The 26133-nt window shown below is 40.4% G+C and overlaps 1 protein-coding gene across 9 annotated transcripts in view; it reads left to right on the top strand.

Moving 5' to 3' along the window:
- ACACA (acetyl-CoA carboxylase alpha) overlaps nt 1–26133 on the top strand; it is a 286320-nt gene that overhangs the window by 63966 nt on the left and 196221 nt on the right. For 6 of the 9 annotated variants that reach the window (XM_061390286.1, XM_061390285.1, XM_061390297.1 and 3 more), the window contains exons 2-3: nt 6352–6398; nt 9560–9812. In XM_061390286.1, the coding sequence (XP_061246270.1) occupies nt 6352–6398; nt 9560–9812 (300 nt within the window). The remainder of the gene's footprint in view (nt 1–6351; nt 6399–9559; nt 9813–26133) is intronic. The other 3 variants (XM_061390289.1, XM_061390288.1, XM_061390287.1) reach the window with 1 other exon arrangement.

Here is a 26133-nt window from a genome sequence, read left to right as displayed (position 1 = left end):
CCTTATGGCAGAAAGTGAGGAGGAACTAAAGAGCCTCTTGATGAAAGTGAAAGTGGAGAGTGAAAAAGTTGACTAAAGCTCAACATTCAGAAAACGAATATCATGGCATCTGGTCCCATCACTTCACGGGATGGGGAAACAGTGGACACAGTGTCAGACTATTTTTCTGGGCTCCAAAATCACTGCAGATGGTGACTGCAGCCATGAAATTAAAAGACGCTTACTCGTTGGAAGGAAAGTTATGACCAACCTAGATAGCATATTAAAAAGCAAAGACATTACTTTGCCAACAAAGGTTTGTCTAGTCAAGGCTACAGTTTTTCCAGTGGTCATGTATGGATGTGAGAGTTGGACTGTGAAGAAGGCTGAGCGCTGAAGAATTGATGCTTTTGAACTATGGTGTTGCAGAAGACTCTTGAGAGTCCTTTGGACTGCAAGGAGATCCAACCAGTCCATTCTGAAGGAGATCAGCTCTGGGATTTCTTTGGAAGGAATGATGCTAAAGCTGAAACTCCAGTACTTTGGCCACCTCATGCGAAGAGTTGACTCATTGGAAAAGACTGATGCTGGGAGGGATTGGGGGCAGGAGGAGAAGGGTTGGACAGAGGATGAGATGGCTGGATAGCATCACTGACTCGATGGACGTGAGTCTGAGTGAACTCCGGGAGTTGGTGATGGACAGGGAGGCCTGGCGTGCTGCGATTCATGGGGTTGCGAAGAGTTGGACATGACTGAACGACTGAACTGAACTGAATGTTCTTTGTTGTTGTTCTACTTGAGGCTTTTTTTTTTTTTTTTCCTTTCATTCATCTGGTTAAATTCTGCAAAGAATGATCCTTCAGTTTCCCTCTTGGAGGGTGAAAATTGGGGAGGGAAGGCTGGGAAGTCTTACTCAATGTGTTTACTTAATCTCTCCACTTTCATTATGGTATCTTCCCTTTTACTGTTGCCAGCATCCCTCAGCCTAGAAACCCTCCATTTTACTCTCTAGCGAAAAAATCTTCAGTCTCTTATCAGGATGGTAGAGCAGCAGGCACCTGGCTTTACAGTTGGGGACAAAATCTGAGGATCTGAAGCTTCTGAGATAGAATTTCATCCAATCCTCTTTATAGTTCCATCTTTCACTTCCACTTCCTGAACATTTTAGAGATTCTATGATATAAATTATACTGATTCTGTGTTTACTACAGTGGGTCGTGATTTCATTTTCTTGGGTCTGTGTAGTCATTTATTACTCTTCCATCTCTCTTTCAAGAAAATTATCCTGCTGTAGTCTCCCCTGACTTTTTTGGCGGGGAGGAAGGAAGAGGTGACTTTCTTTGGCTTATGCTTTTAAAAGTTTTTCTTTCCTTTTGTTTTAATGGGATTTTCAAGCAGGAGCAAAAGTGGATATGCATTCAACTTAACATCCTTATCCAGAAGTTAGGCAAGTCTTTTTTAAAGATTTCTTGAAAGGTGCAGAAATTTGCACCAGCTACCTCCTTGATAAATAATCTAAATCCCTAGACTGAGAAATGAAGACTAGGACAGATAAGTAACACCGTATTATTTTCTCTGACTATTATATCCTAAAGCGATCTGTTCCTGTTTACCAAAAGCAAACAAAATAACCCCTCCCCCCAAACAAACATACAACAACCCCAAAGTCTCCCGCTGGCTCTGGAAGGAAATGGCCTCAAATTCTTGCAACCATTCAGATGTGCTGTATGCTAAGTCATTTCAGTTGTGTCTGACTCTGTGTGACCCCCTGGATTGTAGCCCACCAGGCTCCTCTGTCCATGGGATTCTCCAGGCAAGAATACTGCGTTAGTTGCCATTTCCTACTCCAGGGTATCTGCCCGACCCAGGGATTGAACCCGTGTCTCTTGTGTCTCCTGCTTTGGCAGGTGGGTTCTTTACCACTAGCACCACTTGGGAGGGACATTCAGATGTAGTATTTCTCATAAATCTTATTCTACCTAGGTCTTTATTCAATGGTTTCTTCTACATGGAATTCCTTCCTTTGTCTCCCTCCTTGATTTTCTTCTTAGTTAATCCTTGCTAATGCCTTCCCACTCCAGAAAGTCTTCTTTGATCCCTGCCCTCATCATTATCACCTCCAGGTTTGTGTTTCCTTACCTTCTCTTGTGTTTCCACACCTAGCAACTATTATACTACTGTAATTGTTTATTTAGGTGTCCACAGCCACTTTGCCAGGGACCAAATCTTATTTATCTTTGAATATATTGTCATTTATCTCACTAGTCGGAACACAAGTGCTTGTCATTTTAAAATTCAGATCTTGCAGGAAAATAAAAAGTGGCTTAAAAAAAATTGTATAGGGACTTCCGTGGTGGTCCAGCGGTTAAGAATCTGCCTTGCAATGCAGAGGACACTAGTTCGATCCCTGGTTGGGGAGCTAAGATCCCGTATGCTGCAGAGCAGCTAAGCCTGAGTACCACGACTACTGAGCCTGCACTCAAGAGTCCATGAGCCGCAGCTGCTGAAGCCTGCGTACCACAACTGAAGCCTCTGTGCGCTGCAGCGAGAATCCCGAGTGCTGCAAGTAAGACCTGACGCAGCCAAATAAGTAAATCAGTTAATTAAAAAAGAACTGTATAACCCTCATGAATATTGAATTAATACCAAAATCCTTTTATGTGCTAAGTTGTGTCTGACTCTCTGAGACCCCGTAGACCGTAGCCCACCAGGCTCCTCTGTCCTTGGGATTTTTCCAGGCAAGGATACTGGAGTGAAGAGTTCATTAATAGAATGATAAAAATGACCAAGAAAATTCAGTAATTATTTTTGATTAAAATTTCAGTGAAGTTACTATGGCTTAAAAAGGCAAGGGTAGGCTGTGTTAGCTTGGATACTTTTATCAGTCACTGTGAAAACTAATTGCTGCCTCTTTATTAGAATTGCTGGGAAAATACAATGTCATTTGAGTTCAAGAACATGTTTCGTAAGTTTGGCAAAGTCTGTTCTGTTTTATTTAGAGAAATGTCTAAATAAGTGCATTAGCTATAGTTAGCTTTACCTCATTTTTTTCAGGGACATAGGGTACAGTTTGGGAGCCTTCTGCAAATATTTTCAGGTCCCCAAATAAAAGTTTAAGAATATCGACAGGTGATCTTTGAATGACAGGGGTTTGGACTGCGTGGGTCCACTTATATGTGGACTGTTTTCAGTAGTAAATACTGTAATTACTATGGGAACCAAGGTTGGTCACATCTGTGGATGCTGAATCTTGGATTTGGAGGAACTGCATATATAGAGGGCCCCCTCCAAGTGATACGCGACTTTTTGACTGTGCGGAGGGTTGGCACCCCTAACCCCTGCTGTTGTTCAAGAGTCAACTATGTGTATTTTTAAATAAAAGAAAATTTGACCTTGCTAACATTTGACATAATGAAGTATTTATTTGGCTAAGTAGAATGTTCTACAGCTCTATTTGGGGAAAGGCCTTCTTTTAGAGGTGATAAGACAGCAGCTGTATGAGCCTTCTCGAGGGCTCAACTCCATTCTTTGACCACTTAGAGAAAAAAGTCTAAGCCTATTTCATGGCAAGGCTTTAGGGTTCCCAAACTTGTGTGCAAGCAAAATTTGGGTGAGCATGAATTTTTGTCAGAAAAAGGTCCTTAGCTTTTATCAGATTTCTGGTAGTATCTTGACTTAAGAAACTTTAAGAGCTATTGGTTTAGGTACTTCACCCACTGCATTTGCTAGAGAGGATAAAGTGGAGGGGGCAGTTTGAAGATTAATTGTGACTTTAAGATTTAACTTTTGGGGGAGTTCCCTGGAGGTCCAGTGGTTAGGACTCAGGGTTTTCACTGAGGACGTGGGTTCAATCCCTGGCCGGGGAAATAAGATCTTGCAAGCCAGGAGGTGTGGCCAAAAAAAAAAAGGACTTAACTTTTTGGACTCAACCATAATAAGATGTTGTTAACATTATGAAATATATGTAATTGATATAAAAATTTACAAAGCAGTATTTATCCTTATAGTATGGTGCACTGTTAACCATTTCTTTTTAAAAAATACTTATTTTTTTTATCTTGTAATATATATTGTTTGGCTGCATTGGGTCTTAGTTGTGGCGTGCAGGATCTTTTGTGTCTTGCGGATCCATGGCGCACAGATTCTATGGCTGCAGCACATAGTCTCAATAGTTGCGGAGTTGTGGTGCAAGGGCTTAGTTGCTCCTTGGCGTGTGGGGTCTTAGTTCCCTGAGCAGGAATCGAATCCCCTGCGTTGCGAGGTGGATTCCTCACCACTGGACCACCAGGGGAGCCCCAGCATTTTCTGTTCCACGTGATCTTTAAAATGTTGGTTGTAACTCCCTACATTAATGTCTTCGTATTCTGATTGTTGGTTAGCTCACGTTTGAAACACAGTGCATCACCGTTTGTAAAAGCCTTTCCGTTTTCTCAGTCCTCACAGCAGTCCCATGAGGTACATGTGACTTCTTTTTATCTTCGCAGATGAGGCTCCTCGGAGATGCTTAGTGACTTGTTCCGGTGCGCTGCCAGTATGTGGTAGGGTCAGGCTGTTATCTTGGCCCTTGGTTTTGACTCCTTTGTTTACATTCCATCCATACTTACATACCTTTTCCTGCCTCTTTTCACTGCCTTCTTCACCATAATTGCAGGGAATAATACTAGCTCAGACTACACAATCGGGTAATCCTAACTTGAGACTTGGTATACCTGCACTGTCCCCAGTCCTCCTGTTTGTCATTTGGGGTCTTCTCTTTGAGCGTCTGGATTTTCCTATCTGTATAAAGAGGTTGTTTCCTTCTTTTTTCTTCTGTACTCTAGAGCAATGATTTTCAAGCCTAGATTTATTTACTTACTTTATAATTTTTTTAATTGATTTTTGGCTGTGCTGGATCTTCACTGCTGTGCAAGGACTTTCTCTAGTGGTGGAGAGTGGGGGCTACTCTCTAATTGCAGTGCACAGGCTTCTCATTGCGGTGGCTTCTCTTGTTGCAGGAGCAGAGGATTCAGGGCATGCAGGCTTTAGTAGTTGGGGCTCACAGGCCTAGTTCCCCCAAGGCACGTGGGACCTTCCCAGACCAGGGATGGAATCCACGTCCCCTGCATTGCAAGGTGTATTCTTAACCTCAGGACCACCAGGAAAGCCCCAAGCCCAGATTTATAAGAGGTTCAGTCAGTCGTGGAACTTAATACTCAGATTTCTGGTTCTCTAGCAGGGATTCTGGTTCAGAAGATCTGAAATGGACTTTAGACATAATATATATATTTTTTGTTTGTTTTTTAAATAATTTTTTAAATTGAAGTATAGTTGATGTTCAATATTATATACAATATTATATATAGGTGTACAATATAGAGTCAACAGTTTTTAAAGGTTATACTTCATTTACAGTTACTATAAAATATTGGTTATAGTCCCTGTGTTACACAATATATCCTTGTAGCTTATTTTATGCAAAATAGTTTGTGCCTCTTAATCCCCTACCCCTTTATTGTTCCTCCCCGCCTTCTCCCTCCCTACCGGTAATCACTGGTCTTTTCTCTGTATGTGTGAATCTGCCTTTTTGTCGTTGTTGTTGTTATATTCACTTCCTAGTTTGTTGTATTTTTTAGATTCCACATGTAACTGGAATCATACAATATCTGCCATTCTCTGCCTGACTTATTTCACTTAATACCCTCCAAATCCATCTGTGTTTTTGCAAATGGCAAAATTTCATTTTTTATGGCTAATATTACATTGTATAAATACACCCCATCTTCTTGATCCATTTATTTGTTTTAAAAAAAAAAAAACCCACAGGTGATTGTTACATGTAGTCAAAGTTGAGAATTTCTACCCTGAATACATTATAATTGTTGGGCAAAGAAGGAAACTGAGTATTTGGGAAATAGCTAGAGATTCTTGGCTCCCTTAGTTTAGGGACTTGATAATTAGAGACCTGTCCTCTCCTTGGCTCCCAACCTTTGTGGAAACATAATCAGAGCCTGAGTGAATTGTAGAGAATCTAGTGGTTCTCTTGTCCCCACTGCCTCCTTTTTGATGAAATATTGGGAGTCATAGGGTCAGAATGTGTCCATCGAGACACACAGTTGGAAAAGGCACCTTGTGGAATGGTAAGCTTGGATTACTGTTTAATACTTTTCATGAATAATAAAGTCTTTGAATGTATAATGTTTTTGATTTACAGATTTAAACAATCAACTGAACTTTGAACTTCAAGTTAATAAATAGTATATTTGACCAGAAAAATGATACTTTGAGTATTTAGTTTTATACTAAGATGAACAAAACAGCAATTGATAAAATTTGAGTTTCTTAAAAAAAAAAAAAAAAAAAAAACACTTCAAATCTCTCTCTTTCTCTCTTTAGTTCTTTTTGGAAGTGGATATCTGCTCAGACAATAAGAATTATAAGAGGTCAGTTACAAATAATGCTCTTTCATGTGTACAATGTGTTAAAAGTTTTATGTTCATGTGCTGAAATAAGGAATTGTAGACTTTCATGTTAAAAGTTGCCTTCCACAAAAGAATATAAGCAGATTGAGAGGGGGTAGCCTGAAGTGGAGGAGACTGACAGTGGTGGGAATCCACCACCTTTTCTCCTTAATTCCGGCTGGAATCACTGGAGATGGGATGGGCGGTGGAGTAGCTTCTAGAGTGTCTGGCAGCTACTCAGTAATTTTCCATACACGACTTCTCTTTTCTGTGGTTTGTAGGCTTGTCACCTGGGAATACCGCTCAAGTAGAGTTGCCGGTTGGTGGACAGGCTTTTAAGATGTTGACTCTTAGCTGCTTTCAGTCTCTGGAACCTATAGGGAAGGCTGTCTTCATGTTCATAGCTTGGAAAGAACAATTTGAAGTTGACCATGTGGAGCCTTTCATTTATTTAGCCCTTTCGTTTTCTTCTCCCTTGGAATCAGAGAATTGGTCGTTTCTCAATAGGATGTTGTGTGTGTGTGTTCAGTTATCTAATTTTGCTTAGACTATAAACTAGAATCTGTCCCTGAGTGCCTTACTTATTTCTCTTGTGAAGAAGGCAACTATCATTTTCTGTGTTAGTTGAGATGGAATTTGGAAATTTTTTTTAATCTAGTATTTTTAAACTTGATTAGTCACTGCTCTAAAAATATGAAAGCAGCAGCCTTTTTGCTGCTGTACCTGTTGGTGTTCTTCAGAGTGGTAAATCTGTTATAGTTTTTCCCTCTCTCCTCTTCCTTTTCCGCTTATATCTTTTTTTCTTTTTAATGACTTGGTTTTTTTTGAAAACCAAGCATTCTGGAAATAAGCCTCTTTATAAAATTTGGAGATACTAAAATTTTTTTTTTTAAAAAGAAACCTGATATTCTAAAGGAGAAATGTATAGGGAATTTATTTATTTTATTTTTGGCCATACTACACAGCATGAGGAATCTTGGTTCCCAGACCAGGGATCAAACCTGGGCTTCTTGCAGTGGAAGCATGGAGTCATTTAACTACTGGACTGCCAGGGAAGCCCCCTGTGTAGTGAATTTAGACATCAAGTTTTTCCTGTCACATGATGCTTTTATATTAATATTTGATTCTGGTTTTTAAAATGAAAAACTAAGTAATCCCCAGCTCACTTTTAGGAAATGTCTATAGGTAATTTCTAGCATTCCTGCCAAATTTTTATTATTGTTCCATTCTTCTAGCACAGTGGATTTCAAATTTCAGGACTTGTTAAAAAATGGATTACTGTGCCCTGACACGTGGGTTTAGGTATGGTCACCTAGTCCGTGGCAGAGCCCCGTGATGTGGTTACTGTGGCTGCTGTCATGGTCCAGCAGCCACACGTGGAGAACCACTGCTCTAGCGTTTGCAGATCCTGTTTTGTTTCTGTAAATGAATAAGCTCTGATTCATAACTTACACAAAGCTAATGGTACATCTGTGGTTTTAACATATTTAGTGATGATTCTCAAATATTTTAAAATCTTGATGTTTCATTATCTACTGTCAAAGAACACTTTTATCCATCAAAGTGGTTTATAGCATATGAAGTTATTAATAATAAGTTTATTACTGTAACTTTCTTAGAGCATCTCAGTATCAGAACTGGGAATCATTTCTCTCAATTAGAATTGTTGGTCAGGCAGTAAGCTGTTCAATACCAATTTGATGTGTAGTTTTGACTTTTTAAAATAGGATTTTTGAAATGACAGAGTAAATATTATTTCATTTACTTTTTGCTTTTATTATTGTTATCATCTTTGAGCTATGTTTTGATCTTTGTTAATTAGTTTGTTAGCAGTTGATAACATCTACTCTTGACTAGTAAGGCCCTGTATCTAGAAAACTTATACCTAATTGAGATAACACTTCCGTAATTGTAATTATAGATTTTAAATTTGATAGTAGATTCACTTTCTCGCTATCATGTCAGCAGTCAGCACATTAGAGCCCCAAACAGAAATTTTGGGATGAATTTTTAACATATGTAATTTTAAGGAAAAATTCATGGGAACAAGTAAGGATTTTTTTAAATTAAGAAATACTCATTTGGAATTTGCTTTAAAGCAAACTGTATGTGTGTGTGTGTGTAGTGTATAGTATATATACACATTTAGTTTTCTTTATATATGTATGTACATTTATAAATATATTTCACTTATGTATAATAAATATGTATAGTTTGTTATATATTATTTCACTTAAGTATAATAAATATATACAGTTACATAAAATTCATAGTCTTTCACAGTGTAATATTTGGAACCAGGTTATAGTTGTATACTTAACTTTAAACACCAAGTTTCAAAAGCCCATTGCTGTCCCCAAACCCTTACCCTGCATTCTCTCTAATGAATGTCAGTGTTAGTTGCTTAGTCGTATCTGACTCTTTGCAACCTCAAGGTCTATAACCCACCAAGCTTCTCTGTCTGTGAATTTCTCCAGGTAAGAATACTGGAGTGGGTAGACATTCACTTCTCCAGGGGATTGTCCCAACCCAGGGATCAGACCTGGGACTCCTGCATTGCAGGAGGGTTCTTTACCCTTTGAGTTACCAGGGAAGCCCCAGTACTAACAGCTGAAGTCACAATATCACAGCAAGCAGCTTTCACCTACTTGCAAAGATTTCTCCGTTGGTCATTATTAGTTCCTGGACATCACCAAATTTATAGACATTGGGAATGGCTTATAGTTTTTAGAGAGAATGTTCCTTGAGGAAAAGGGAACAGATTTTAATTTTTTTAGGTGTAGTTCCCATGATCTGAATTTTCTTTTAGAAAGCAAAATTCTTGGGACTTCCCTGGTGGTCCGTGGTTATGACTCTGTGCTGTCAACACAGGAGGCTCGATCCCTGGCCCAGGGAACTAGGATCCCACATGCTGTGTAGTGTGGGCCAAAATTTAAAAAAAAAAAAAAAAAGAATTAAGAAAAAAATGAAAGCAAATCCTTGAAAAAGAGTAGCCAAGAACACTAGATTTCAGACTCTGCCTTGCTCCAGGTGCCTGCCAGCTGTGGTGTATTAGGTCTAACTTGTGGCTTTCCTCAGATTATTATTTCCTCAGGTTATTATTCATAAGCTGTTTTTCTCACTTATTCTTTGTCTTCTTATAGCTCTGAGAGCTCATTTTGAAGAAGCAATGGATGAACCTTCTTCCTTGGCCAAACCTCTGGAGCTGAACCAGCACTCCCGATTCATTATTGGCTCCGTGTCTGAAGATAACTCGGAGGATGAGATTAGCAACCTGGTGAAGCTCGACCTGCTGGAGGAGAAGGAGGGCTCTCTGTCGCCAGCCTCGGTCAGCTCAGACACGCTCTCTGACTTGGGCATCTCGAGCCTCCAGGATGGTCTGGCCTTACACATGAGGTAAGTCAGAGAAGCTGAACCTTTTTCTTACTGAGCCTGTCCTATTGGTTTCACTGATCTTGTTCTAGAAAGAGCAAGGATGTTCTGAGTCAAGATTATTTCCCCTTTATCTACATCACCGGACTTAAAGTTTTGATGAGTAAGTGGGAGATGATCTATTTTGCCTGGGGTGCAGGTTTTCAAAAGCATCTTTTCCCAAATGTTTCCTCTCACTGTTCTCTTGTTCTTCTTACGGGGGGTCTTCTAGCGAGACTCAGTAAGTGAGGCTGAGGAATTTCAGTCTCTATTACTTTGACTAATATTGTTATAACTGTCCAGTGACTGATAGGGCGTTTGCAGGGATGGTAGTAATCTGGTAGTAATCTTTCTCTGAACTGCTTGATCATGTCAGGAAGTTATATTCTTTTTTTTTTTTTTAATTTATGGTGGCTGTACAGAGCACAGGCTCTGGAGCACAAGCACAGTAGTTGTGGTGCACAGGCTTACTTTTCCTTTCGCATGTGGCATCTTTGTTCCCTGACCAGGGATCGAACCTGCGTCCTCTGCATTGCAAGGTGGATTCTTAATAACCACTGGATCACCAGTGAAGTCCCAAGGCCAGTCTTTATTGAGGAACAAGGGGTTGTTGTAGAGCTCTCCTTTTCCTCTAGAAACGCAGTTCTCTGGGTATAATTGAGAATGTCCATAAATAACTCCAGAAAGAATGAAAGGATGGAACCAAAGCAAAAACAATACCCAGCTGTGGATGTGACTGGTGATAGAAGCAAGGTCCGATGCTGTAAAGAGCAATATTTCATAGGAACCTGGAATGTCAGGTCCATGAATCAAGGCAAATTGGAAGTGGTCAAACAAGAGATGGCAAGAGTGAATGTCAACATTCTAGGAATCAGCGAACTGAAATGGACTGGAATGGGTGAATTTAACTCAAATGACCATTATATCTACTACTGCGGGCAGGAATCCCTCAGAAGAAATGGAGTGGCCATCATGGTCAACAAAAGAGTCTGAAATGCAGTACTTGGATGCAATCTCAAAAATGACAGAATGATCTCTGTTCGTTTCCAAGGCAAACCATTCAATATCACAGTAATTCAAGTCTATGCCCCAACCAGTAATGCTGAAGAAGCTGAAGTTGAATGGTTCTATGAAGACCTACAGGACCTTTTAGAACTAACACCCAAAAAAGATGTCCTTTTCATTATAGGGGACTGGAATGCAAAAGTAGGAAGTCAAGAAACACCTGGAGTAACAGGCAAATTTGGCCTTGGAATACGGAATGAAGCAGGGCAAAGACTAATAGAGTTTTGCCAAGAAAATGCACTGGTCATAACAAACATCCTCTTCCAACAACATAAGAGAAGACTCTATACATGGACATCACCAGATGGTCAACACCAAAATCAGATTGATTATATTTTTTGCAGCCAAAGATGGAGAAGCTCTATACAGTCAGCAAAAACAAGACCAGGAGCTGACTGTGGCTCAGACCATGAACTCCTTATTGCCAAATTCAGACTTAAATTGAAGAAAGTAGGGAAAACCACTAGACCATTCAGGTATGACCTAAATCAAATCCCTTATGATTATACAGTGGAAGTGAGATAGATTTAAGGGCCTAGATCTGATAGAGTGCCTGATGAACTGTGGAATGAGGTTCGTGACATTGTACAGGAGACAGGGATCAAGACCATCCCCATAGAAAAGAAATGCAAAAAAGCCAAATGGCTGTCTGGGGAGGCCTTACAAATAGCTGTGAAAAGAAGAGGAGCGAAAAGCAAAAGAGAAAAGGAAAGATATAAACATCTGAATGCAGAGTTCCAAAGAATAGCAAGAAGATATGAGAAAGCCTTCTTCAGCGATCAATGCAAAGAAATAGAGGAAAACAACAGAATGGGAAAGACTAGGGATCTCTTCAAGAAAATCAGAGATACCAAAGGAATATTTCATGCAAAGATGAGCTCGATAAAGGACAGAAATGGTATGGACCTAATAGAAGCAGAAGATATTAAGAAGAGATGGCAAGAATACACAGAAGAACTGTACAAAAAAGATCTTCATGACCCAGATAATCACAATGGTGTGATCACTGACCTAGAGCCAGACATCCTGGAATGTGAAGTCAAGTGGGCCTTAGAAAGCATCACTACGAACAAAGCTAGTGGAGGTGATGGAATTCCAGTTGAGCTATTCCAAATCCTGAAAGATGATGCTGTGAAAGTGCTGTACTCAATATGCCAGCAAATTTGGAAAACTCAGCAGTGGCCACAGGACTGGAAAAGGTCAGTTTTCATTCCAATCCCAAAGAAAAGCAATGCCAAAGAATGCTCAAACTACCGCACAATTGCACTCATCTCATACTCTAGTAAAGTAATGCTCAAAATTCTCCAGCCAGGCTTCAGCAATATGTGAACCATGAACTTCCTGATGTTCAAGCTGGTTTTAGAAAAGGCAGAGGAACCAGAGATCAAATTGCCAACATCTGCTGGATCATAGAAAAAGCAAGAGAGTTCCAGAAAAACATCTATTTCTGCTTTTAGACTATGCCAAAGCCTTTGACGGTGTGGATCACAATAAACTGTGGAAAATTCTGAAAAAGATGGGAATACCAGACCACCTGATCTGCCTCTTGAGAAATTCGTATGCAGATCAGGAAGCAACAGTTAGAACTGGACATGGAACAACAGACTGGTTCCAAATAGGAAAAGGAGTTCGTCAAGGCTGTATATTGTCACCCTGCTTATTTAACTTATATGCAGAGTACATCATGAGAAACACTGGACTGGAAGAAGCACAAGCTGAAATCAAGATTGCCAGGAGAAATATCAATAACCTCAGATATGCAGAGGACACCACCCTTATGGCAGAAAGTGAAGAGGAACTAAAGAGCCTCTTGATGAAAGTGAAAGTGGAGAGTGAAAAATTTGGCTTAAAGCTCAACATTCAGAAAACGAATATCATGGCATCCGGTCCCACCACTTCATGAGAAATAGATGGGGGAAACAGTGGAAACAGTGTCAGATTTTATTTTTCTGGGCTCCAAAATCACTACAGATGGTGACTGCAGCCATAAAATTAAAAGACGCTTACTCCTTGGAAGGAAAGTTATGAACAACCTAGATAGCATATTAAAAAGCAAAGACATTACTTTGCCAACAAAGGTTCGTCTAGTCAAGGCTATTGTTTTTCCAGTGGTCATGTATGGATGTGAGAGTTGGACTGTGAAGAAGGCTGAGCGCTGAAGAATTGATGCTTTTGAACTATGGTGTTGGAGAAGACTCTTGAGAGTCCTTTGGACTGCAAGGAGATCCAACCAGTCCATTCTGAAGGAGATCAGCCCTGGGATTTCTTTGGAAGGACTGATGCTAAAGCTGAAACTCCAGTACTTTGGCCACCTCATGCGAAGAGTTGACTCATTGGAAAAGACTGATGCTGGGAGGGATTGGGGGCAGGAGGAGAAGGGTTGGACAGAGGATGAGATGGCTGGATAGCATCACTGACTCGATGGACGTGAGTCTGAGTGAACTCCGGGAGTTGGTGATGGACAGGGAGGCCTGGCGTGCTGCGATTCATGGGGTCGCAAAGAGTCGGACATGACTGAGCGACTGATCTGATCTGATATTATTATTTATTGATGTTTGCTTGTACAACCAACATGTGAACTTGTGCTCGTTTGCTTTGTATTTCTTGGATTACAGGGTCTGAGTTAGTGGTTCTTGGTTTTCACTGTACATAAGAATCTCTTGGGGAATCTTGAGAAATGAGCCCCATCCCCAGAGATTCTGATTCACTTGATACTGGCTTGGCTTAGAGTTGGGGCATTTTTTTTTAAGTTATTTAAGTGATTATAACATGCATCCAGGGTTGAGATTATTGGTAAGCTTAGACAAACATAAATTAGGGTGACTGTTGCTGCTGTTACTATCTTGGTGCTTCCATTATTAATGGCTTGTAAAAGAATTCAGCTCCTTTTTATACACTTAAGAATCAGAATCTGTAGTAAAATCGTATGCTGGATCTGGCTGAATGTGACTGTCCTGTCTTATGGTTATTCCTGGGGATTTGGGGTCCTTGCTTCTGAAAGAGGAAGTAGTGAGTACCAGTGGTCACCCATGTTTGGCTACATGGAGGTCCAAAGAAAAGAGTTAAGAAAGTTAATTATGTTTTACTTCACAGATTCCCCAAACTTCAGTGAACCAGAGAGAGAATTTAGACTAATGCCTTTTGTTTAAATAGATGATAAAACTGAGGACTGAAGAGGGAAGAGAACTTGCCTAAAGATGAATAGCTAGAAACTGGAATTAAAAGTTAGATGCCCTGATTCCATATCAATAACTTGTCTCCTCAAGTGTTCTAATTATATAGTTCCCACAAAGCTGGTTTTTGGGAGCTAGTGAATAAAATATTATATCTAATCTCTGGGTTAAAAAAAGAGGAATGGAAGTCAGCATTTAGTGGCAGGGAAAAGAAGTCAGGTCTTTATGTAAGCAGTTTTTCTTACTTAATTTTCACTTAATGATTGGCCTGAAGGCTAATACTGGTGGATAGCACCTTCCTCCCCGAGGTCAGTTGTAGATGTGTAGAGGTTGTGACTTATGGGTTACTTGCATTTGGAAGACAGAACCACAGATTCTAAACCTTCTGCCGTGTACTGGATAATCACACACAACACACTGAGGATGGTTCTCATAATGTCATATTGCTCCTGTTGAGAAACACCGGGAGAAATCTAGATCTTAAAAGACCCACAGCATCTTGAGAAATTTGTCCAGTTTGAGGCCAAGGGAAGCAGAATATCCATTTATTGGGTTAGGAAATTGTGAGTTTGGCAATGGTGAGATAAATACCGTTTTAAGATATTCAGCTGATGATATTACAAGGCAGTTTATGGTTCCCAAATCATTCCCAAAGTTGATGATTCTTATTGCAAAGACTGTGTAGTCAATGATATGAGTGCCTGATAATTTCTTTGCATGCCCTGCCATTGCAAAACTCATGCCTGTAGCTCGTGGAGGAACCATGAATTGAAGTGTGATCAGCAGCCTGGGAAGGAGACAGTGCCAGTTCCTACTTGCTTCTGAGACAGCTAATGTTCCAAATAGAGCACAGGTTCTCCGTTGATTCATTTAAGTCACTTGGGGTAACTTAAGTTCATCCAGATTCACTTTATATATTAGAAAGACTCTGTTCTGACACTTGCCACCAATTAAGTTCGTGATCGCAGGTAATTCGTGTTACCTCTTTGGACTCATATTCCTAAGCTGTGAAAATGATGACATTGATTCAGATACTCCTTTTCATCCTTTGAACCCAAAATTAAATAGAGACTGGCTGAGTTTAGGATTAGCTCCCAGAATGAATAGTCTAATCTGTACATTCTCAGAAAACACTCACTGGCATTCATCTAAAGCCCAGTGAAATACCTGCCATAGTATAGAATGAGAGTGGGCCCCTCTTTCAAGTTAGGGCTTGATTTTAGGTGCTCAGTGAGAAGGCTGGTGGGTGTGATGAATGGGTAGTCAGGAAAAGGAAATAGACTTTCCCAGAGTTGGAGATGATTTGCATCACATATGCTCTAGTGAAAGATTGGATAAATAACTCTCTAAGCAGACATTTGAAAATAATACCCTTCGAAAGTAATTATAGCTTGCTGGGTCTATACAGACCTCATGGTAGATAACTGTGCTTTGGCTTTTTCTTTTTAGAGAAGGTGAGCTAGGCTATGTGACCTGTATATCAGCTAGGCTGCTCTATTTCTGAACCTCAGTAGTAGAATTGGACATTTGAGGAGAAAGACCATTAACGAGTGAACATAGGCATCTCAATTTTGATACCTAATGTATGGTTTGGTGGCATTTAACAGAGGCTTCTGGTTGTATAGATACTGACATTTTCTCTGCTCCTTGTGAAATGTTACTTGAGGTCACACTGTTCTGCCTACTTACAATGCTGTGCAAATCCAGATTACCCCACCTATCACACTATGAACCAAACAAAGATTGTAGTCAGTTTTGTCAACTAATATACTGGTTGAAGTCCAGTTGGAAGAAGATAAGCCCCACAGTTACATCTTTTACCTCTTAAGGTACTGTGATTTCTTTCCTTTTTTTTTTTTCTAAAAGAATATTTCTTCATTTATTGTTTATTTGTGCCAGATCCTGTTTGTAGACTGCAGGATCTTTCAGTTGCAGTGCGTGGGATCTCTAGTTGTTGCATGTGGAATCTATTTCTCTGACCCAAGGATAGAACTAGGGCCCCCAACATTGGAAGAGCAGAGTCTTAGCCACTGGGCCACCAGGGAAGTGCCGGTATTGTGATTTCTTTAAACCTTTTTTACCCTATAATTCATGTGTTTGAAACGCCATCTTAATTGTCTCTTAAACTTCTTAAAATGTTTATTCCAAATGTCAAATGGCCAACATTTTATCTATATGAATCAAACCTAATATGTGCTGTTGCCGGGGTTTAAGACAGTAGTTGGTGCTATGGAAGAAGGGGAGAGTCATTAAATTCACTCAGGAAGGGCTCCTTGAAGGTGAGTTATATTCTTTATCACCTTTATGGTCTAGAAAGAAAAGAACTTTACCAGTATCTTAAGAAAATTTAGAACTCACATGTGACATTGCCTATAACATGTTTGACTCTTCAGAAGCATTAAACTAGAGAGTTTTGAAGCTTTTTTTTTATTTTAACGTATTTATTTTTGGCTCCATAGGGTCTCAGTTGTGGCACACAGCTTAGTTGGCCAGTGGCCTGTGGATCGTACTTAGTTCCCCTACCAGGGATCAAACCTGCATCATCACGTGCTTGACTATTACATGTCAAACTCTCTGACATTCTTTATGTGGAGTGTCACACTTAATCTCCATGAGCCAAATAATGTTACTTTTATTACCCACCATTTAGGGTGGGGAATTGAGACACAGGTTAAGTAACATGCCGGAGGTCACACAGCACACTGTGTATGGAATTCAGTCAGAGCTCATACCGTCAGCCACTAGACCTGACTCAAACCTTGGGTGTAATAGATATGTTGGTGTTCTCTTTGAGCAGTTTTCCTCTGATTAAATCTCAGCCTTATGTAAAAGAGACAGAACTTGGAAATATATACACATATATATGTATTTGATATTTATTTCTTTATGGCTCACTGGATCTTCGTTTCTGTGCCCAGGCTTTCTCTAGTTGCGGCGAGCAGGGGCTCCTCTTTGCTGTGCTGCACCGACTTCTCATTATAGTGACTTCTGTTGCAGAGCACGTGCTCTAGAGTGCTGACTCAGTAGTTATAGCACACGGGCTTAGTTGCTCCATGACACATGGGATCTTAGTTCCCGGACCAGGGATTGAACACCTGTCCCCTGCCTTGCAAGGCAGATTCTTAACCCCTGGACAGCCAGGGAAGTCCTAGAAAAAACTATTTTTAAAGAATGCTTTATCAAAGAAGCAATAAGAAAAATTAAAAACAAAATACAAGAAACCAAAAATAAAGCCTTGTTTATCCATCACCCAGAGATAACTCCTGCTCATACCCTGTTGTATAGTCTTCTGAATCCTTATCTGTGCACATAGGCATATTGCATTTCTCATTGCTGTTTTTGTCAAAAGTTTCCATTTTTTTGTATTTCAATATATTTTCATCTCATCTAATATGTATGTCATATTAAAGTTTCTTCAGTTGACTCCAAAATCCTGGTTCATCCAAACTGGTACCCAGTCTGGGACCATGCATGTGTGTGTGTGTGCATGCACTAAGTCACTTCAGTTGTGTCTGACTTTTTTGTGACCCTATGGACTGTAGCCCGCCAGGCTCCTCTGTCCATGGATTCTTCAGGCAAGAATATTAGAGTGGGTTGCCATGCCCTCCTCCAGGAGGGGGTCTTCTTGACCCAGCCTCTGCATTGATAGACGGGTTCTTTACCACTAGCACTACTTGGGAAGCCCCTGTGACCCTACATTGTATATTGTATTCCTTAAATTTCTTAGTCTATCTTGTTACCCTCTCTTTTTTTGGAGACAGTGATTAGTGACTTGTTGAAAAAGAAGGTAGCAAATTATCAGAATACATTATAACATTAGGATCTCTTAGGTGCTTCAGAAGGCTTTCTTTTCCCACATGCCCCTTAATTGGTGGTCTTCTGCAAGGCTTTCTGGCTTCAGCCCTCTTCTTCTTTTTTTTTTTCAGTAACTTTTTATTTTATATTGAAGTATAGCCGTTTAACAATGTGATAGTTTCGGGTGAACAACAAAGGGACTCAGCCATAATATACATGAACCCTCCCTCCCCTAAATTCCCCTTCCTTCCAGGCTTCCACGTAGCATTGAGCAGAGTCCCCTGTGCCCTACCAATAGCAGGTCCTTGTTGGTTATCCATTTTAAACATCGCAGTGTGTACATGTTGGTCCCAAACTCCCTAAATAGCCCTGCCCTCCATTTTTCCCCCATGCCTGCCGTAAACCCGTGTTCTTCTTATACCACATCCTCTCCCTGCTAAGTCACTTCAGTCGTGTCCGACTCTGTGTGGCTCCAGAGACGGCAGCCCACCAGGCTCCCCTGTCCCTGGGATTCTCCAGGCAAGAACACTGGAGTGGGTTACCATTGCCTTCTCCAATGCATGAAAGTGAAAAGTGAAAGCGAAGTCGCTCAGTCATGTCTGACTCCCAGTGACCGCATGGACTGCAGCCTACCAGGTTCCTCCGTCCATGGGACTTGCCAGGCAAGAGTACTGGAGTGGGGTGCCATTGCCTTCTCTGATCCTCTCCCTAGGTCTGTCTTAATTAATGGCATAGCCACTTCCCTGGTCTTCCAAGTATCCCTCACTCCTAATTACATATTCTTTTTCATACTATCCCCTAATAATTTTTTTTAATTTATGTATTGTTTAATGAAGGATAATTGCTTTACAGAATTTTGTTGTTTTCCGTCAAACAGCCCCTAATAATTCTTGAATCCATCCCCTTCTTTCCATTGTTGCTGCCATCGCTCTTGTTCTTATTTCTTATGGCAGTAGTATTTTAGCTTTTCTTCAGTCTCTTTCCCCCTTCAGTGGAAGTGCCACACGGGCATTGCGGTGTTTCTGATGTAAACTGATCATCTCACAGCACTATTCACTGGGTCCCTGTTACATATGAGTCTCTAACCACACATTGTGCCGGGGTAATGTTATTTGTAATACGACAGCTATAATCATTATTATGGTGGGCTTAATGAGATCTGTTATGTCTCAGAGATGTTTGAACTAGGTTTTGAAGGATGAACATAAAACAGACAAGCTAACAGGTAGGTTTGTGTGTAGGAGGAAGGGTAGAGATAGTGGGGTTGACAACGTGTGTAAAGGTACCAGATTGTGAAAACATCTAGCATGTTCAGGCAGTGATAAGACATTGAGTAGTATAAGGGGGACAGGGTGGTTAGTACAATGGAAGAAGAGGTTAGTAAGATAGAGGTCAGATCATTAAGGATCGTGTATGTCACACTAAGACGGGTAAAATGGAACACAGTATTGAGGTTTGGCTGTGTAATAGAATCACCTGCAGAGCTTTAAAGAAATAGGAATTCCTGAGTCCTGTCCCAGACTAATTAAGTTACAGTCTCTGGTCTTCTACTCTCCGGGTGAGTCTGATCTGAAACCTGAACTGAGAACTGCTTTCTCAGAGTTTAGAGCACTGCCGGGGGTATAGTATATGCTTAATAAATGTTTGTTGCATTGAAATTAAAGTTGTGCAAGTAGATTAGATCATTATGAGGAAGAGGAGATAGGTAGAAGGGAAATGTATCTTAAGGAACTGTCTACTTTTTGATGAGAGGAGGAGGAAAAAGGGGACAAGGAAATGATTAGTGAGGTAGAAGGAGAACCACGGGGAAGGTAATTCAAAGGTAGAAGACATAGCATGAAGTGGTGGATGGTGATGGAAGCTGGAGAGAAAGCACCAGGGAGTGAGTTGGAGAGCTTGAGATGAACAGCTTTAGTAGATGGCAAGAGATTAAGCAGTAACAAATGGTGAAAGAGCAGGAATTTCAACAGGGCAACTCTTATGAAGTTGATGGCAAGGAAGAAAAGACAGTAGTTACTCAAGGGCGTCATAGGATCTGCTCGCCTGCCTGCTCTCCCACTGGTGTCCTCCCACTTCCCTTCCCACTACTCTCCCCTCTCCCTCTCTTTCCTTCTCCTGCTCCAACCCTCTCTCCGGTTTTCTTGTTGTAATGCTCTTCCCCTGACAGTTGAAATTCCTTTCATACTTTGGAGACTTGAAGTTTTAAGGTTCTTCTCAAATGCTGCCTGGGCTGTGAAATTCTTCTTGTTCTTTCTCCTATTTTGATATTCTCTTATGGTCATTTGGCCTTCCAGTTTCTATACATGTCAGTTAAGTTGAGTTTTTCAATTGCATTATTCTTCTGTATTCTTGATGTTTTTTTGGCTAATTGTTCTCTGTTGCTGAAAGAAGAATATTAATTAATCTCACTGCCAGAAACCTATAAATCAGTAAGAAAAAGATGTTTCAATGTCTTTTGAAGACATTTCAACCCAATAGAAATATAGGGAAAAGACTTGAACTTCAGAAAATAAGTTTGCCGGCCGGCAAATAAGCTTATGAAAAGGTGTTTAATATTATCGGTTATCTGGGATTTGCAAATTAGAAATCACAGTGAATTAACTGCCATCCCAAAAGGCCCAAATTAAAAGACTGACAATGTCAAGTGTTAGCAAGGGTGTGAGATATGTGTATGTATGTGAAAGTCTCATACATAGCTGATGGAGATAAAAGTTGGCACAACCACTTTGGGGTAGTAAACATACATATACTCTATCAATAAGCAAAGCCATTCCTGGCTGTTTGTCCAAAAGAAATGAATGCATTTGTCCACCAGAAACCAAGTCCAAGTATAATCAAAATTCATAAATAACACGAATGTCCATCAATTGAATAAATAAATAAATCATGCAATAGTCACTCAATGTACTGTTACACACAGTGAAACCAAAGTACTGGTATGCCACATCGTGGATGAATTTCATGAACATAATATTGATCAAATCCATACAGTAGGACAGTATACATATGAAGTTCAGAAGGAGGCAAAATTGATTGATGGTGATAGAGTTCAGAATAGTGTTTACACTGGGGAAGATGTTGACTGGGAAGAAAGCACACTGGATCCTTCTGAGGCTCTGGAAATGATCTATACCCTGATGGAGTGGTTGGTTATGTGTGTATACGTATGTAAAATTAACTAAATGTATTATTAAGACTTTTGCACTTTATTCTATGACGTTACATTTCAAAAGTAAATAAAACAAGCAGGACTTCCAGCTGTAACCAAATGAGGAGATGAACAAATCCTTAACACCAAAAAGCAGCGATCAGATCAGATCAGATCAGTTGCTCAGTTGTGTCCGACTCTTTGCGACCCCATGAATCGCAGCACGCCAGGCCTCCCTGTCCATCACCAACTCCTGGAGTTCACTCAGACTCACATCCATCGAGTCAGTGATGCCATCCAGACATCTCATCCTCTGTCGTCCCCTTCTCCTCTTGCCCCCAATCCCTCCCAGCATCAGAGTCTTTTCCAATGAGTCAATTCTTCGCATGAGGTGGCCAAAGTCCTAGAGTTTCAGCTTTAGCATCATTCCTTCCAAGGAAATTCCAGGGCTGATCTCCTTCAGAATGGACTGGTTGGATCTCCTTGCAGTCCAAGGGACTCTCAAGAGTCTTCTCCAACACCACAGTTCAAAAGCATCAATTCTTCGGCGCTCAGCCTTCTTCACAGTCCAACTCTCACATCCATACATGACTACAGGAAAACCCCCCACCACTTCATGGGAAATAGATGGGGAAACAGTGGAAACAGTGTCAGACTTTATTTTTCTGGGCTCCAAAATCACTACAGATGGTGACTGCAGCCATGAAATTAAAAGGTGCTTACTCCTTGGAAGCCTCGTATCTGAGGTTATTGATATTTCTCCCGGCAATCTTGATTCTAGCCTGTGTTTCTTCCACTCCAGCATTTCTCATGATGTACTCGGAGTATAAGTTAAATAAACAGGGTGACAATATACAGCCTTGATGAACTCCTTTTCCTACTTGGAACCAGTCTGTTGTTCCATGTCCAGTTCTAACTGTTGCTTCCTGACCTGCATACAAATTTCTCAAAAGGCAGATCAGGTGGTCTGGTATTCCCATCTCTTGAAGAATTTTCCACCGTTTATTGTGATCCACACAGTCAAAGGCTTTGGCATAGTCAATAAAGCAGAAATAGATGTTTTTCTGGAACTCTCTTGCTTTTTCCATGATCCAGGGGATGTTGGCAATTTGATCTCTGGTTCCTCTGCCTTTTCTAAAACCAGCTTGAACATCAGGAAGTTCATGGTTCACATATTGCTGAAGCCTGGCTTGGAGAATTTTGAGCATTACTTTACTAGCGTGTGAGAAAAAGCAGCTATAAAGCTCGACAAAACCACTTCAGCCTTCAAATCAACCTTAAGGCATACAACAGTCTGAGAAAAGTTTATGTTTGCTGAAATTCCATAAGAACAGTAGGCATCTGTGGTGTTCTTGCCAGGAGTATTCCTATTCCTTGCCCTCAGCTTGGTTGGCATGGAGGTTGTGCTGCTGTGGGCGTGCCCTGAGGATGGGTGTTGCTGTTACTGCAGTTGAAGGGAGCATATTCCTTTTGAGCAGTAGATGGTACCCTGCTCCCAGTGACGATCCCTGCAGCAGACGAGAGAGGGGGGCCGCCGGCTCTCCTAGCTTGAGGTGTGTTGTGGTTGGGGTAAGCATATTGCTGGTTGAGGCTGCATGCCTGCACAGAGTAGGCGTGATAAGGCTCATCAGAAAGCGGAAGCCAGGACATAACCAGAAAATGTCCTGAACTTTGAATGTGCTACTCTACTGCATACATGGACACATGGACGGAATGCAAAAGCCTTACTGGCTTCAGGCGTTTGCGTATAACCACTGCCTAATTACTGCCTGATTAAGTTTTACAAGTAGAGAAGTAACCCCTTAGAAAGGAGGCTCAAACATAAAAACATGCATAATAAGAAGAAAATGAACTGAGACAGTAATGACTAAACTTTTGAGAGAGCCAGATCTCACAGATTTAGCTCAGGCAAATGATTAAACCAAGAAAGAAAAACCAGTGAGCAAACATTGGTAACAGCGGCAGTCTTCATGGGTGAAAGAAATCAGAATCCAGAGTTGCTACAATAAATTATTTAGTATGTTAAAAATCATGAGACATGAAATGGGCAAGTGTAGGCCATATTTAGAAAAAAAGAACACAAACTGTCTCTGAGCATTTAGATGCCGGATTATCAGACAAAGTGTTCAAAGCAACTTTCATAAATGTATTCAAAGAACTAAAGGAAAACATGTTTAAAGAATTTGTTAAAAGTATGACAACAATGAATCAATAAATAATATTTTCAATAAGGAGAGAGAAATAAGAAGCAAATGTCACCAGAGGATGTACAGATGGCAAATAAAGATGTGAAAAGATGTTTTAAATCATTAGCTGTTAGAGAAGTACAAATTAAGACAGTAAGATATTAGTAAACAACTGTCAGAGTGCCTAAAATAAAAATAAGTGACAACCCCAAATGTTTGCAAGAATATGGAATAATTGGATCTTCTGTGGGTAGTTGGTGGGAATGTAAATGAATGTAAATTGTTTTTCAGCCAGTCTGGAAGATAATATGGAAATTTCTTATAAAACTAAATATTTGTCATATTATCCAATAATTTCACTCCTAATTACCTATAAGAAATGAAAGCATATGTTCCCATAAAAACTTGTATGTGAGTGTTCACAGCAACATTATTCATAATAGCTACGGAGTGGAAACAACCCAATACCCATCAATTGATAAATGGATAAACAAAATGTGGTAAATCCACAAAGTGGAAAGTTTTCTATAAAGCGAAATGAAGTATGGATACATGTTACAACATGAAAGCATTATGCTAAGTGAGAGAAGCCACACATGATATCATCCCATTTATATATCCAGAACAGGCAAATCTATAAAGACAGAAAGTAGATTAGTCATTGCTTAGGACTGGGGAGTGGTTTGAGGGAAATATGGACTGACTGCTGCCGAGTACAGGGTTTCTTTGGCGGGTGCTGAAAATGTTCCAAAATGGACTTGTGATGATGGTTCGCAACTCTGTGACTGTAAGGAAAACCATTGAATTATATACTGTAAATGGCCGAAATATATGGTATGTGAATTCTGTCTCAATAAAGTTAAGGATTTTTAAAATGGGTGTATGATCCATACACAAAAATTAGTTGCATTTCTATGTACTAGCTAGCAATGAGCAAGCAAAAAAAAAAAATAAACTTAAATAATTTTATTCAGAATGGCATCAAAAAGAATAAAATACTTAGGAATCAATTGAACAAAAAAGCATAAGACTTGTACATTAAAATTGTTACATTGCTGAGAGAAATTAAAGTCTGCTGCTACTGCGGTTTAGTCACTTAAGTCATATCTGATTCTTTCTCAGCCCCGTGGACTGTAGCCCACCAGGCTCCTCTGTCCGTGGGATTTCCCAGGCAAGAACACTGCAGTGAGTTGCCATTTCCTTCTCCAGGGGATCTTTCCAACCCAGGAACTGAACCTATGTCTCCTGCTTGGCAGGTGAATTCTTTACCCCGAGTCCTCTGCCTTGCAAGGTGGATGCTTAACCACTAGAGCACCAGGGAAGTTCCACAGCTAAACCTTTTTATATATAAAAAGGTTGATCCTCTTCTTCTTCTTCTTTTTTTTTTTCCCAATATTCATTTATCTGGCTTTGCCATCTTAGTTGTGGTATGTGTGGTCTTCCATCATCATTGCTGGGCTCTTTGGTTGCAACATGCGAATTTTTAGCTGTGGTGTGTGAGATCTAGTACCCTAGTATGTGTGTGTTTGTGTGTGCGTGTGTGTGTGCTTTTTGTGTCAGACTCTTTGTGACCACCTGGACTGTAGTCCATCAGGCTCCTTTGTCAGTGGAATTTCCCAGGCGAGAATACCGGAGTGGGTTGCCATTTCCTAGTTCCCTGACCAAGGATCAAACCCAGCCGCACCTCCCCCACCCCCGCCCCCCCAGGTTGGGAGTGTAGAGTCTCAGCCCCTGGAGCAGGAGGGAAGTCCCTAACAGCAGACTGATTTTCCAAAGAGGTACATCCCTGATGCAAGATTTCTTTGCTTGGGAAAGCCCCAGCGTAAAAACACTGTCTCCCAGCGTGTGCTGCAGTATAACTCAGACTGCCTTGCAACGGAGCCAGCTAAATGCATCACTGTCTGCCGGATAAACTGCTACGTCATCCTTGGTGCTTGGCATGTTTCAATGCTGGGGTCAGTGTGGGCTTCTAGTTGGATTTGGTGCCAGGTATGTGTCTACTTTGGACACTCTCTTTTCATGTTAGATTAAAAATGAGGGTGCCTTGAATTTGGAGGAACGAATGTGGGAATGTGGCCTTTTATTTCTTGTGTTCTCACATTATAGGAAGATGGTGGGCAGCATCCGTAAAAGATGAGAAACACTAGCTTTGTTTTGGAGCTGGGTGTGCCCTGTTAGCGTTTGGTTGTTTTAGAAAGATCCCTTTGGTGAAGGGAAGCACAAGCTTGATTCCCGAGAGTGCCTCTTTAGTATATTTTTTTATATAATCAAGAGCAAAATAACCTGCTTTTTTTCTATATGCCATTCTTTGCTTTTTGAATGTTGAACTTAACAAAGGCAGAGAGTGATTCTCTTCTGGAAAGTGCCTGCATCTAGAGACCCTTAGATGTGTGTAAAAATTAAGCTGCTTCTACATCTGTGGTCACTGTAATTGTTCTGAACCAAAGGCTTCAGTGCTCTGTTTTTCGAGACTTGTTATCCTGAAGAGAGATCAAGATAGGAGGATTCCTCTGCATCTGCTTCTTTAAAGGAAAAAGTAAACTTTACTGACTTTATCAGACGTTAGCACAGTGTAAAAGGAGTGATGCAGAGTTCAGAAACCAATCCAGGACTTCCTTTTTTTTTTGTATTATGACTAATGGTCATATTGAGTGAGTGGCCTGATTGAGTCTTTTCACCTTGGGTCACCTGAATGTCCTAACATCAAGGTTTATCTTCTATTTGATTTTTATCTGTGTTCCAGATCATTTGTGTACTTCTGTTTTGAAGGGTTTTCGTGGAATGTTAATAGATTTACGGCATAGTTGCATCAGATAAGAGTTAACCATTTGTATTCAACATTTCGGTGAGAAGGAATTTTTCTGTGGTGCCTGAATCAGGTTAGATGTGACTCTGGTGAATTAATACCATTCCTGAGGACTTGGCTCAGGAAATCATGA

Source organism: Bos javanicus, chromosome 19 (assembly GCF_032452875.1).
Source record: "Bos javanicus breed banteng chromosome 19, ARS-OSU_banteng_1.0, whole genome shotgun sequence".
Lineage (NCBI taxonomy): Eukaryota > Metazoa > Chordata > Mammalia > Artiodactyla > Bovidae > Bos > Bos javanicus.
The sequence above is the reverse complement of the archived record's forward strand: the minus strand, read 5'-3'. Positions and strand labels throughout refer to the sequence as shown.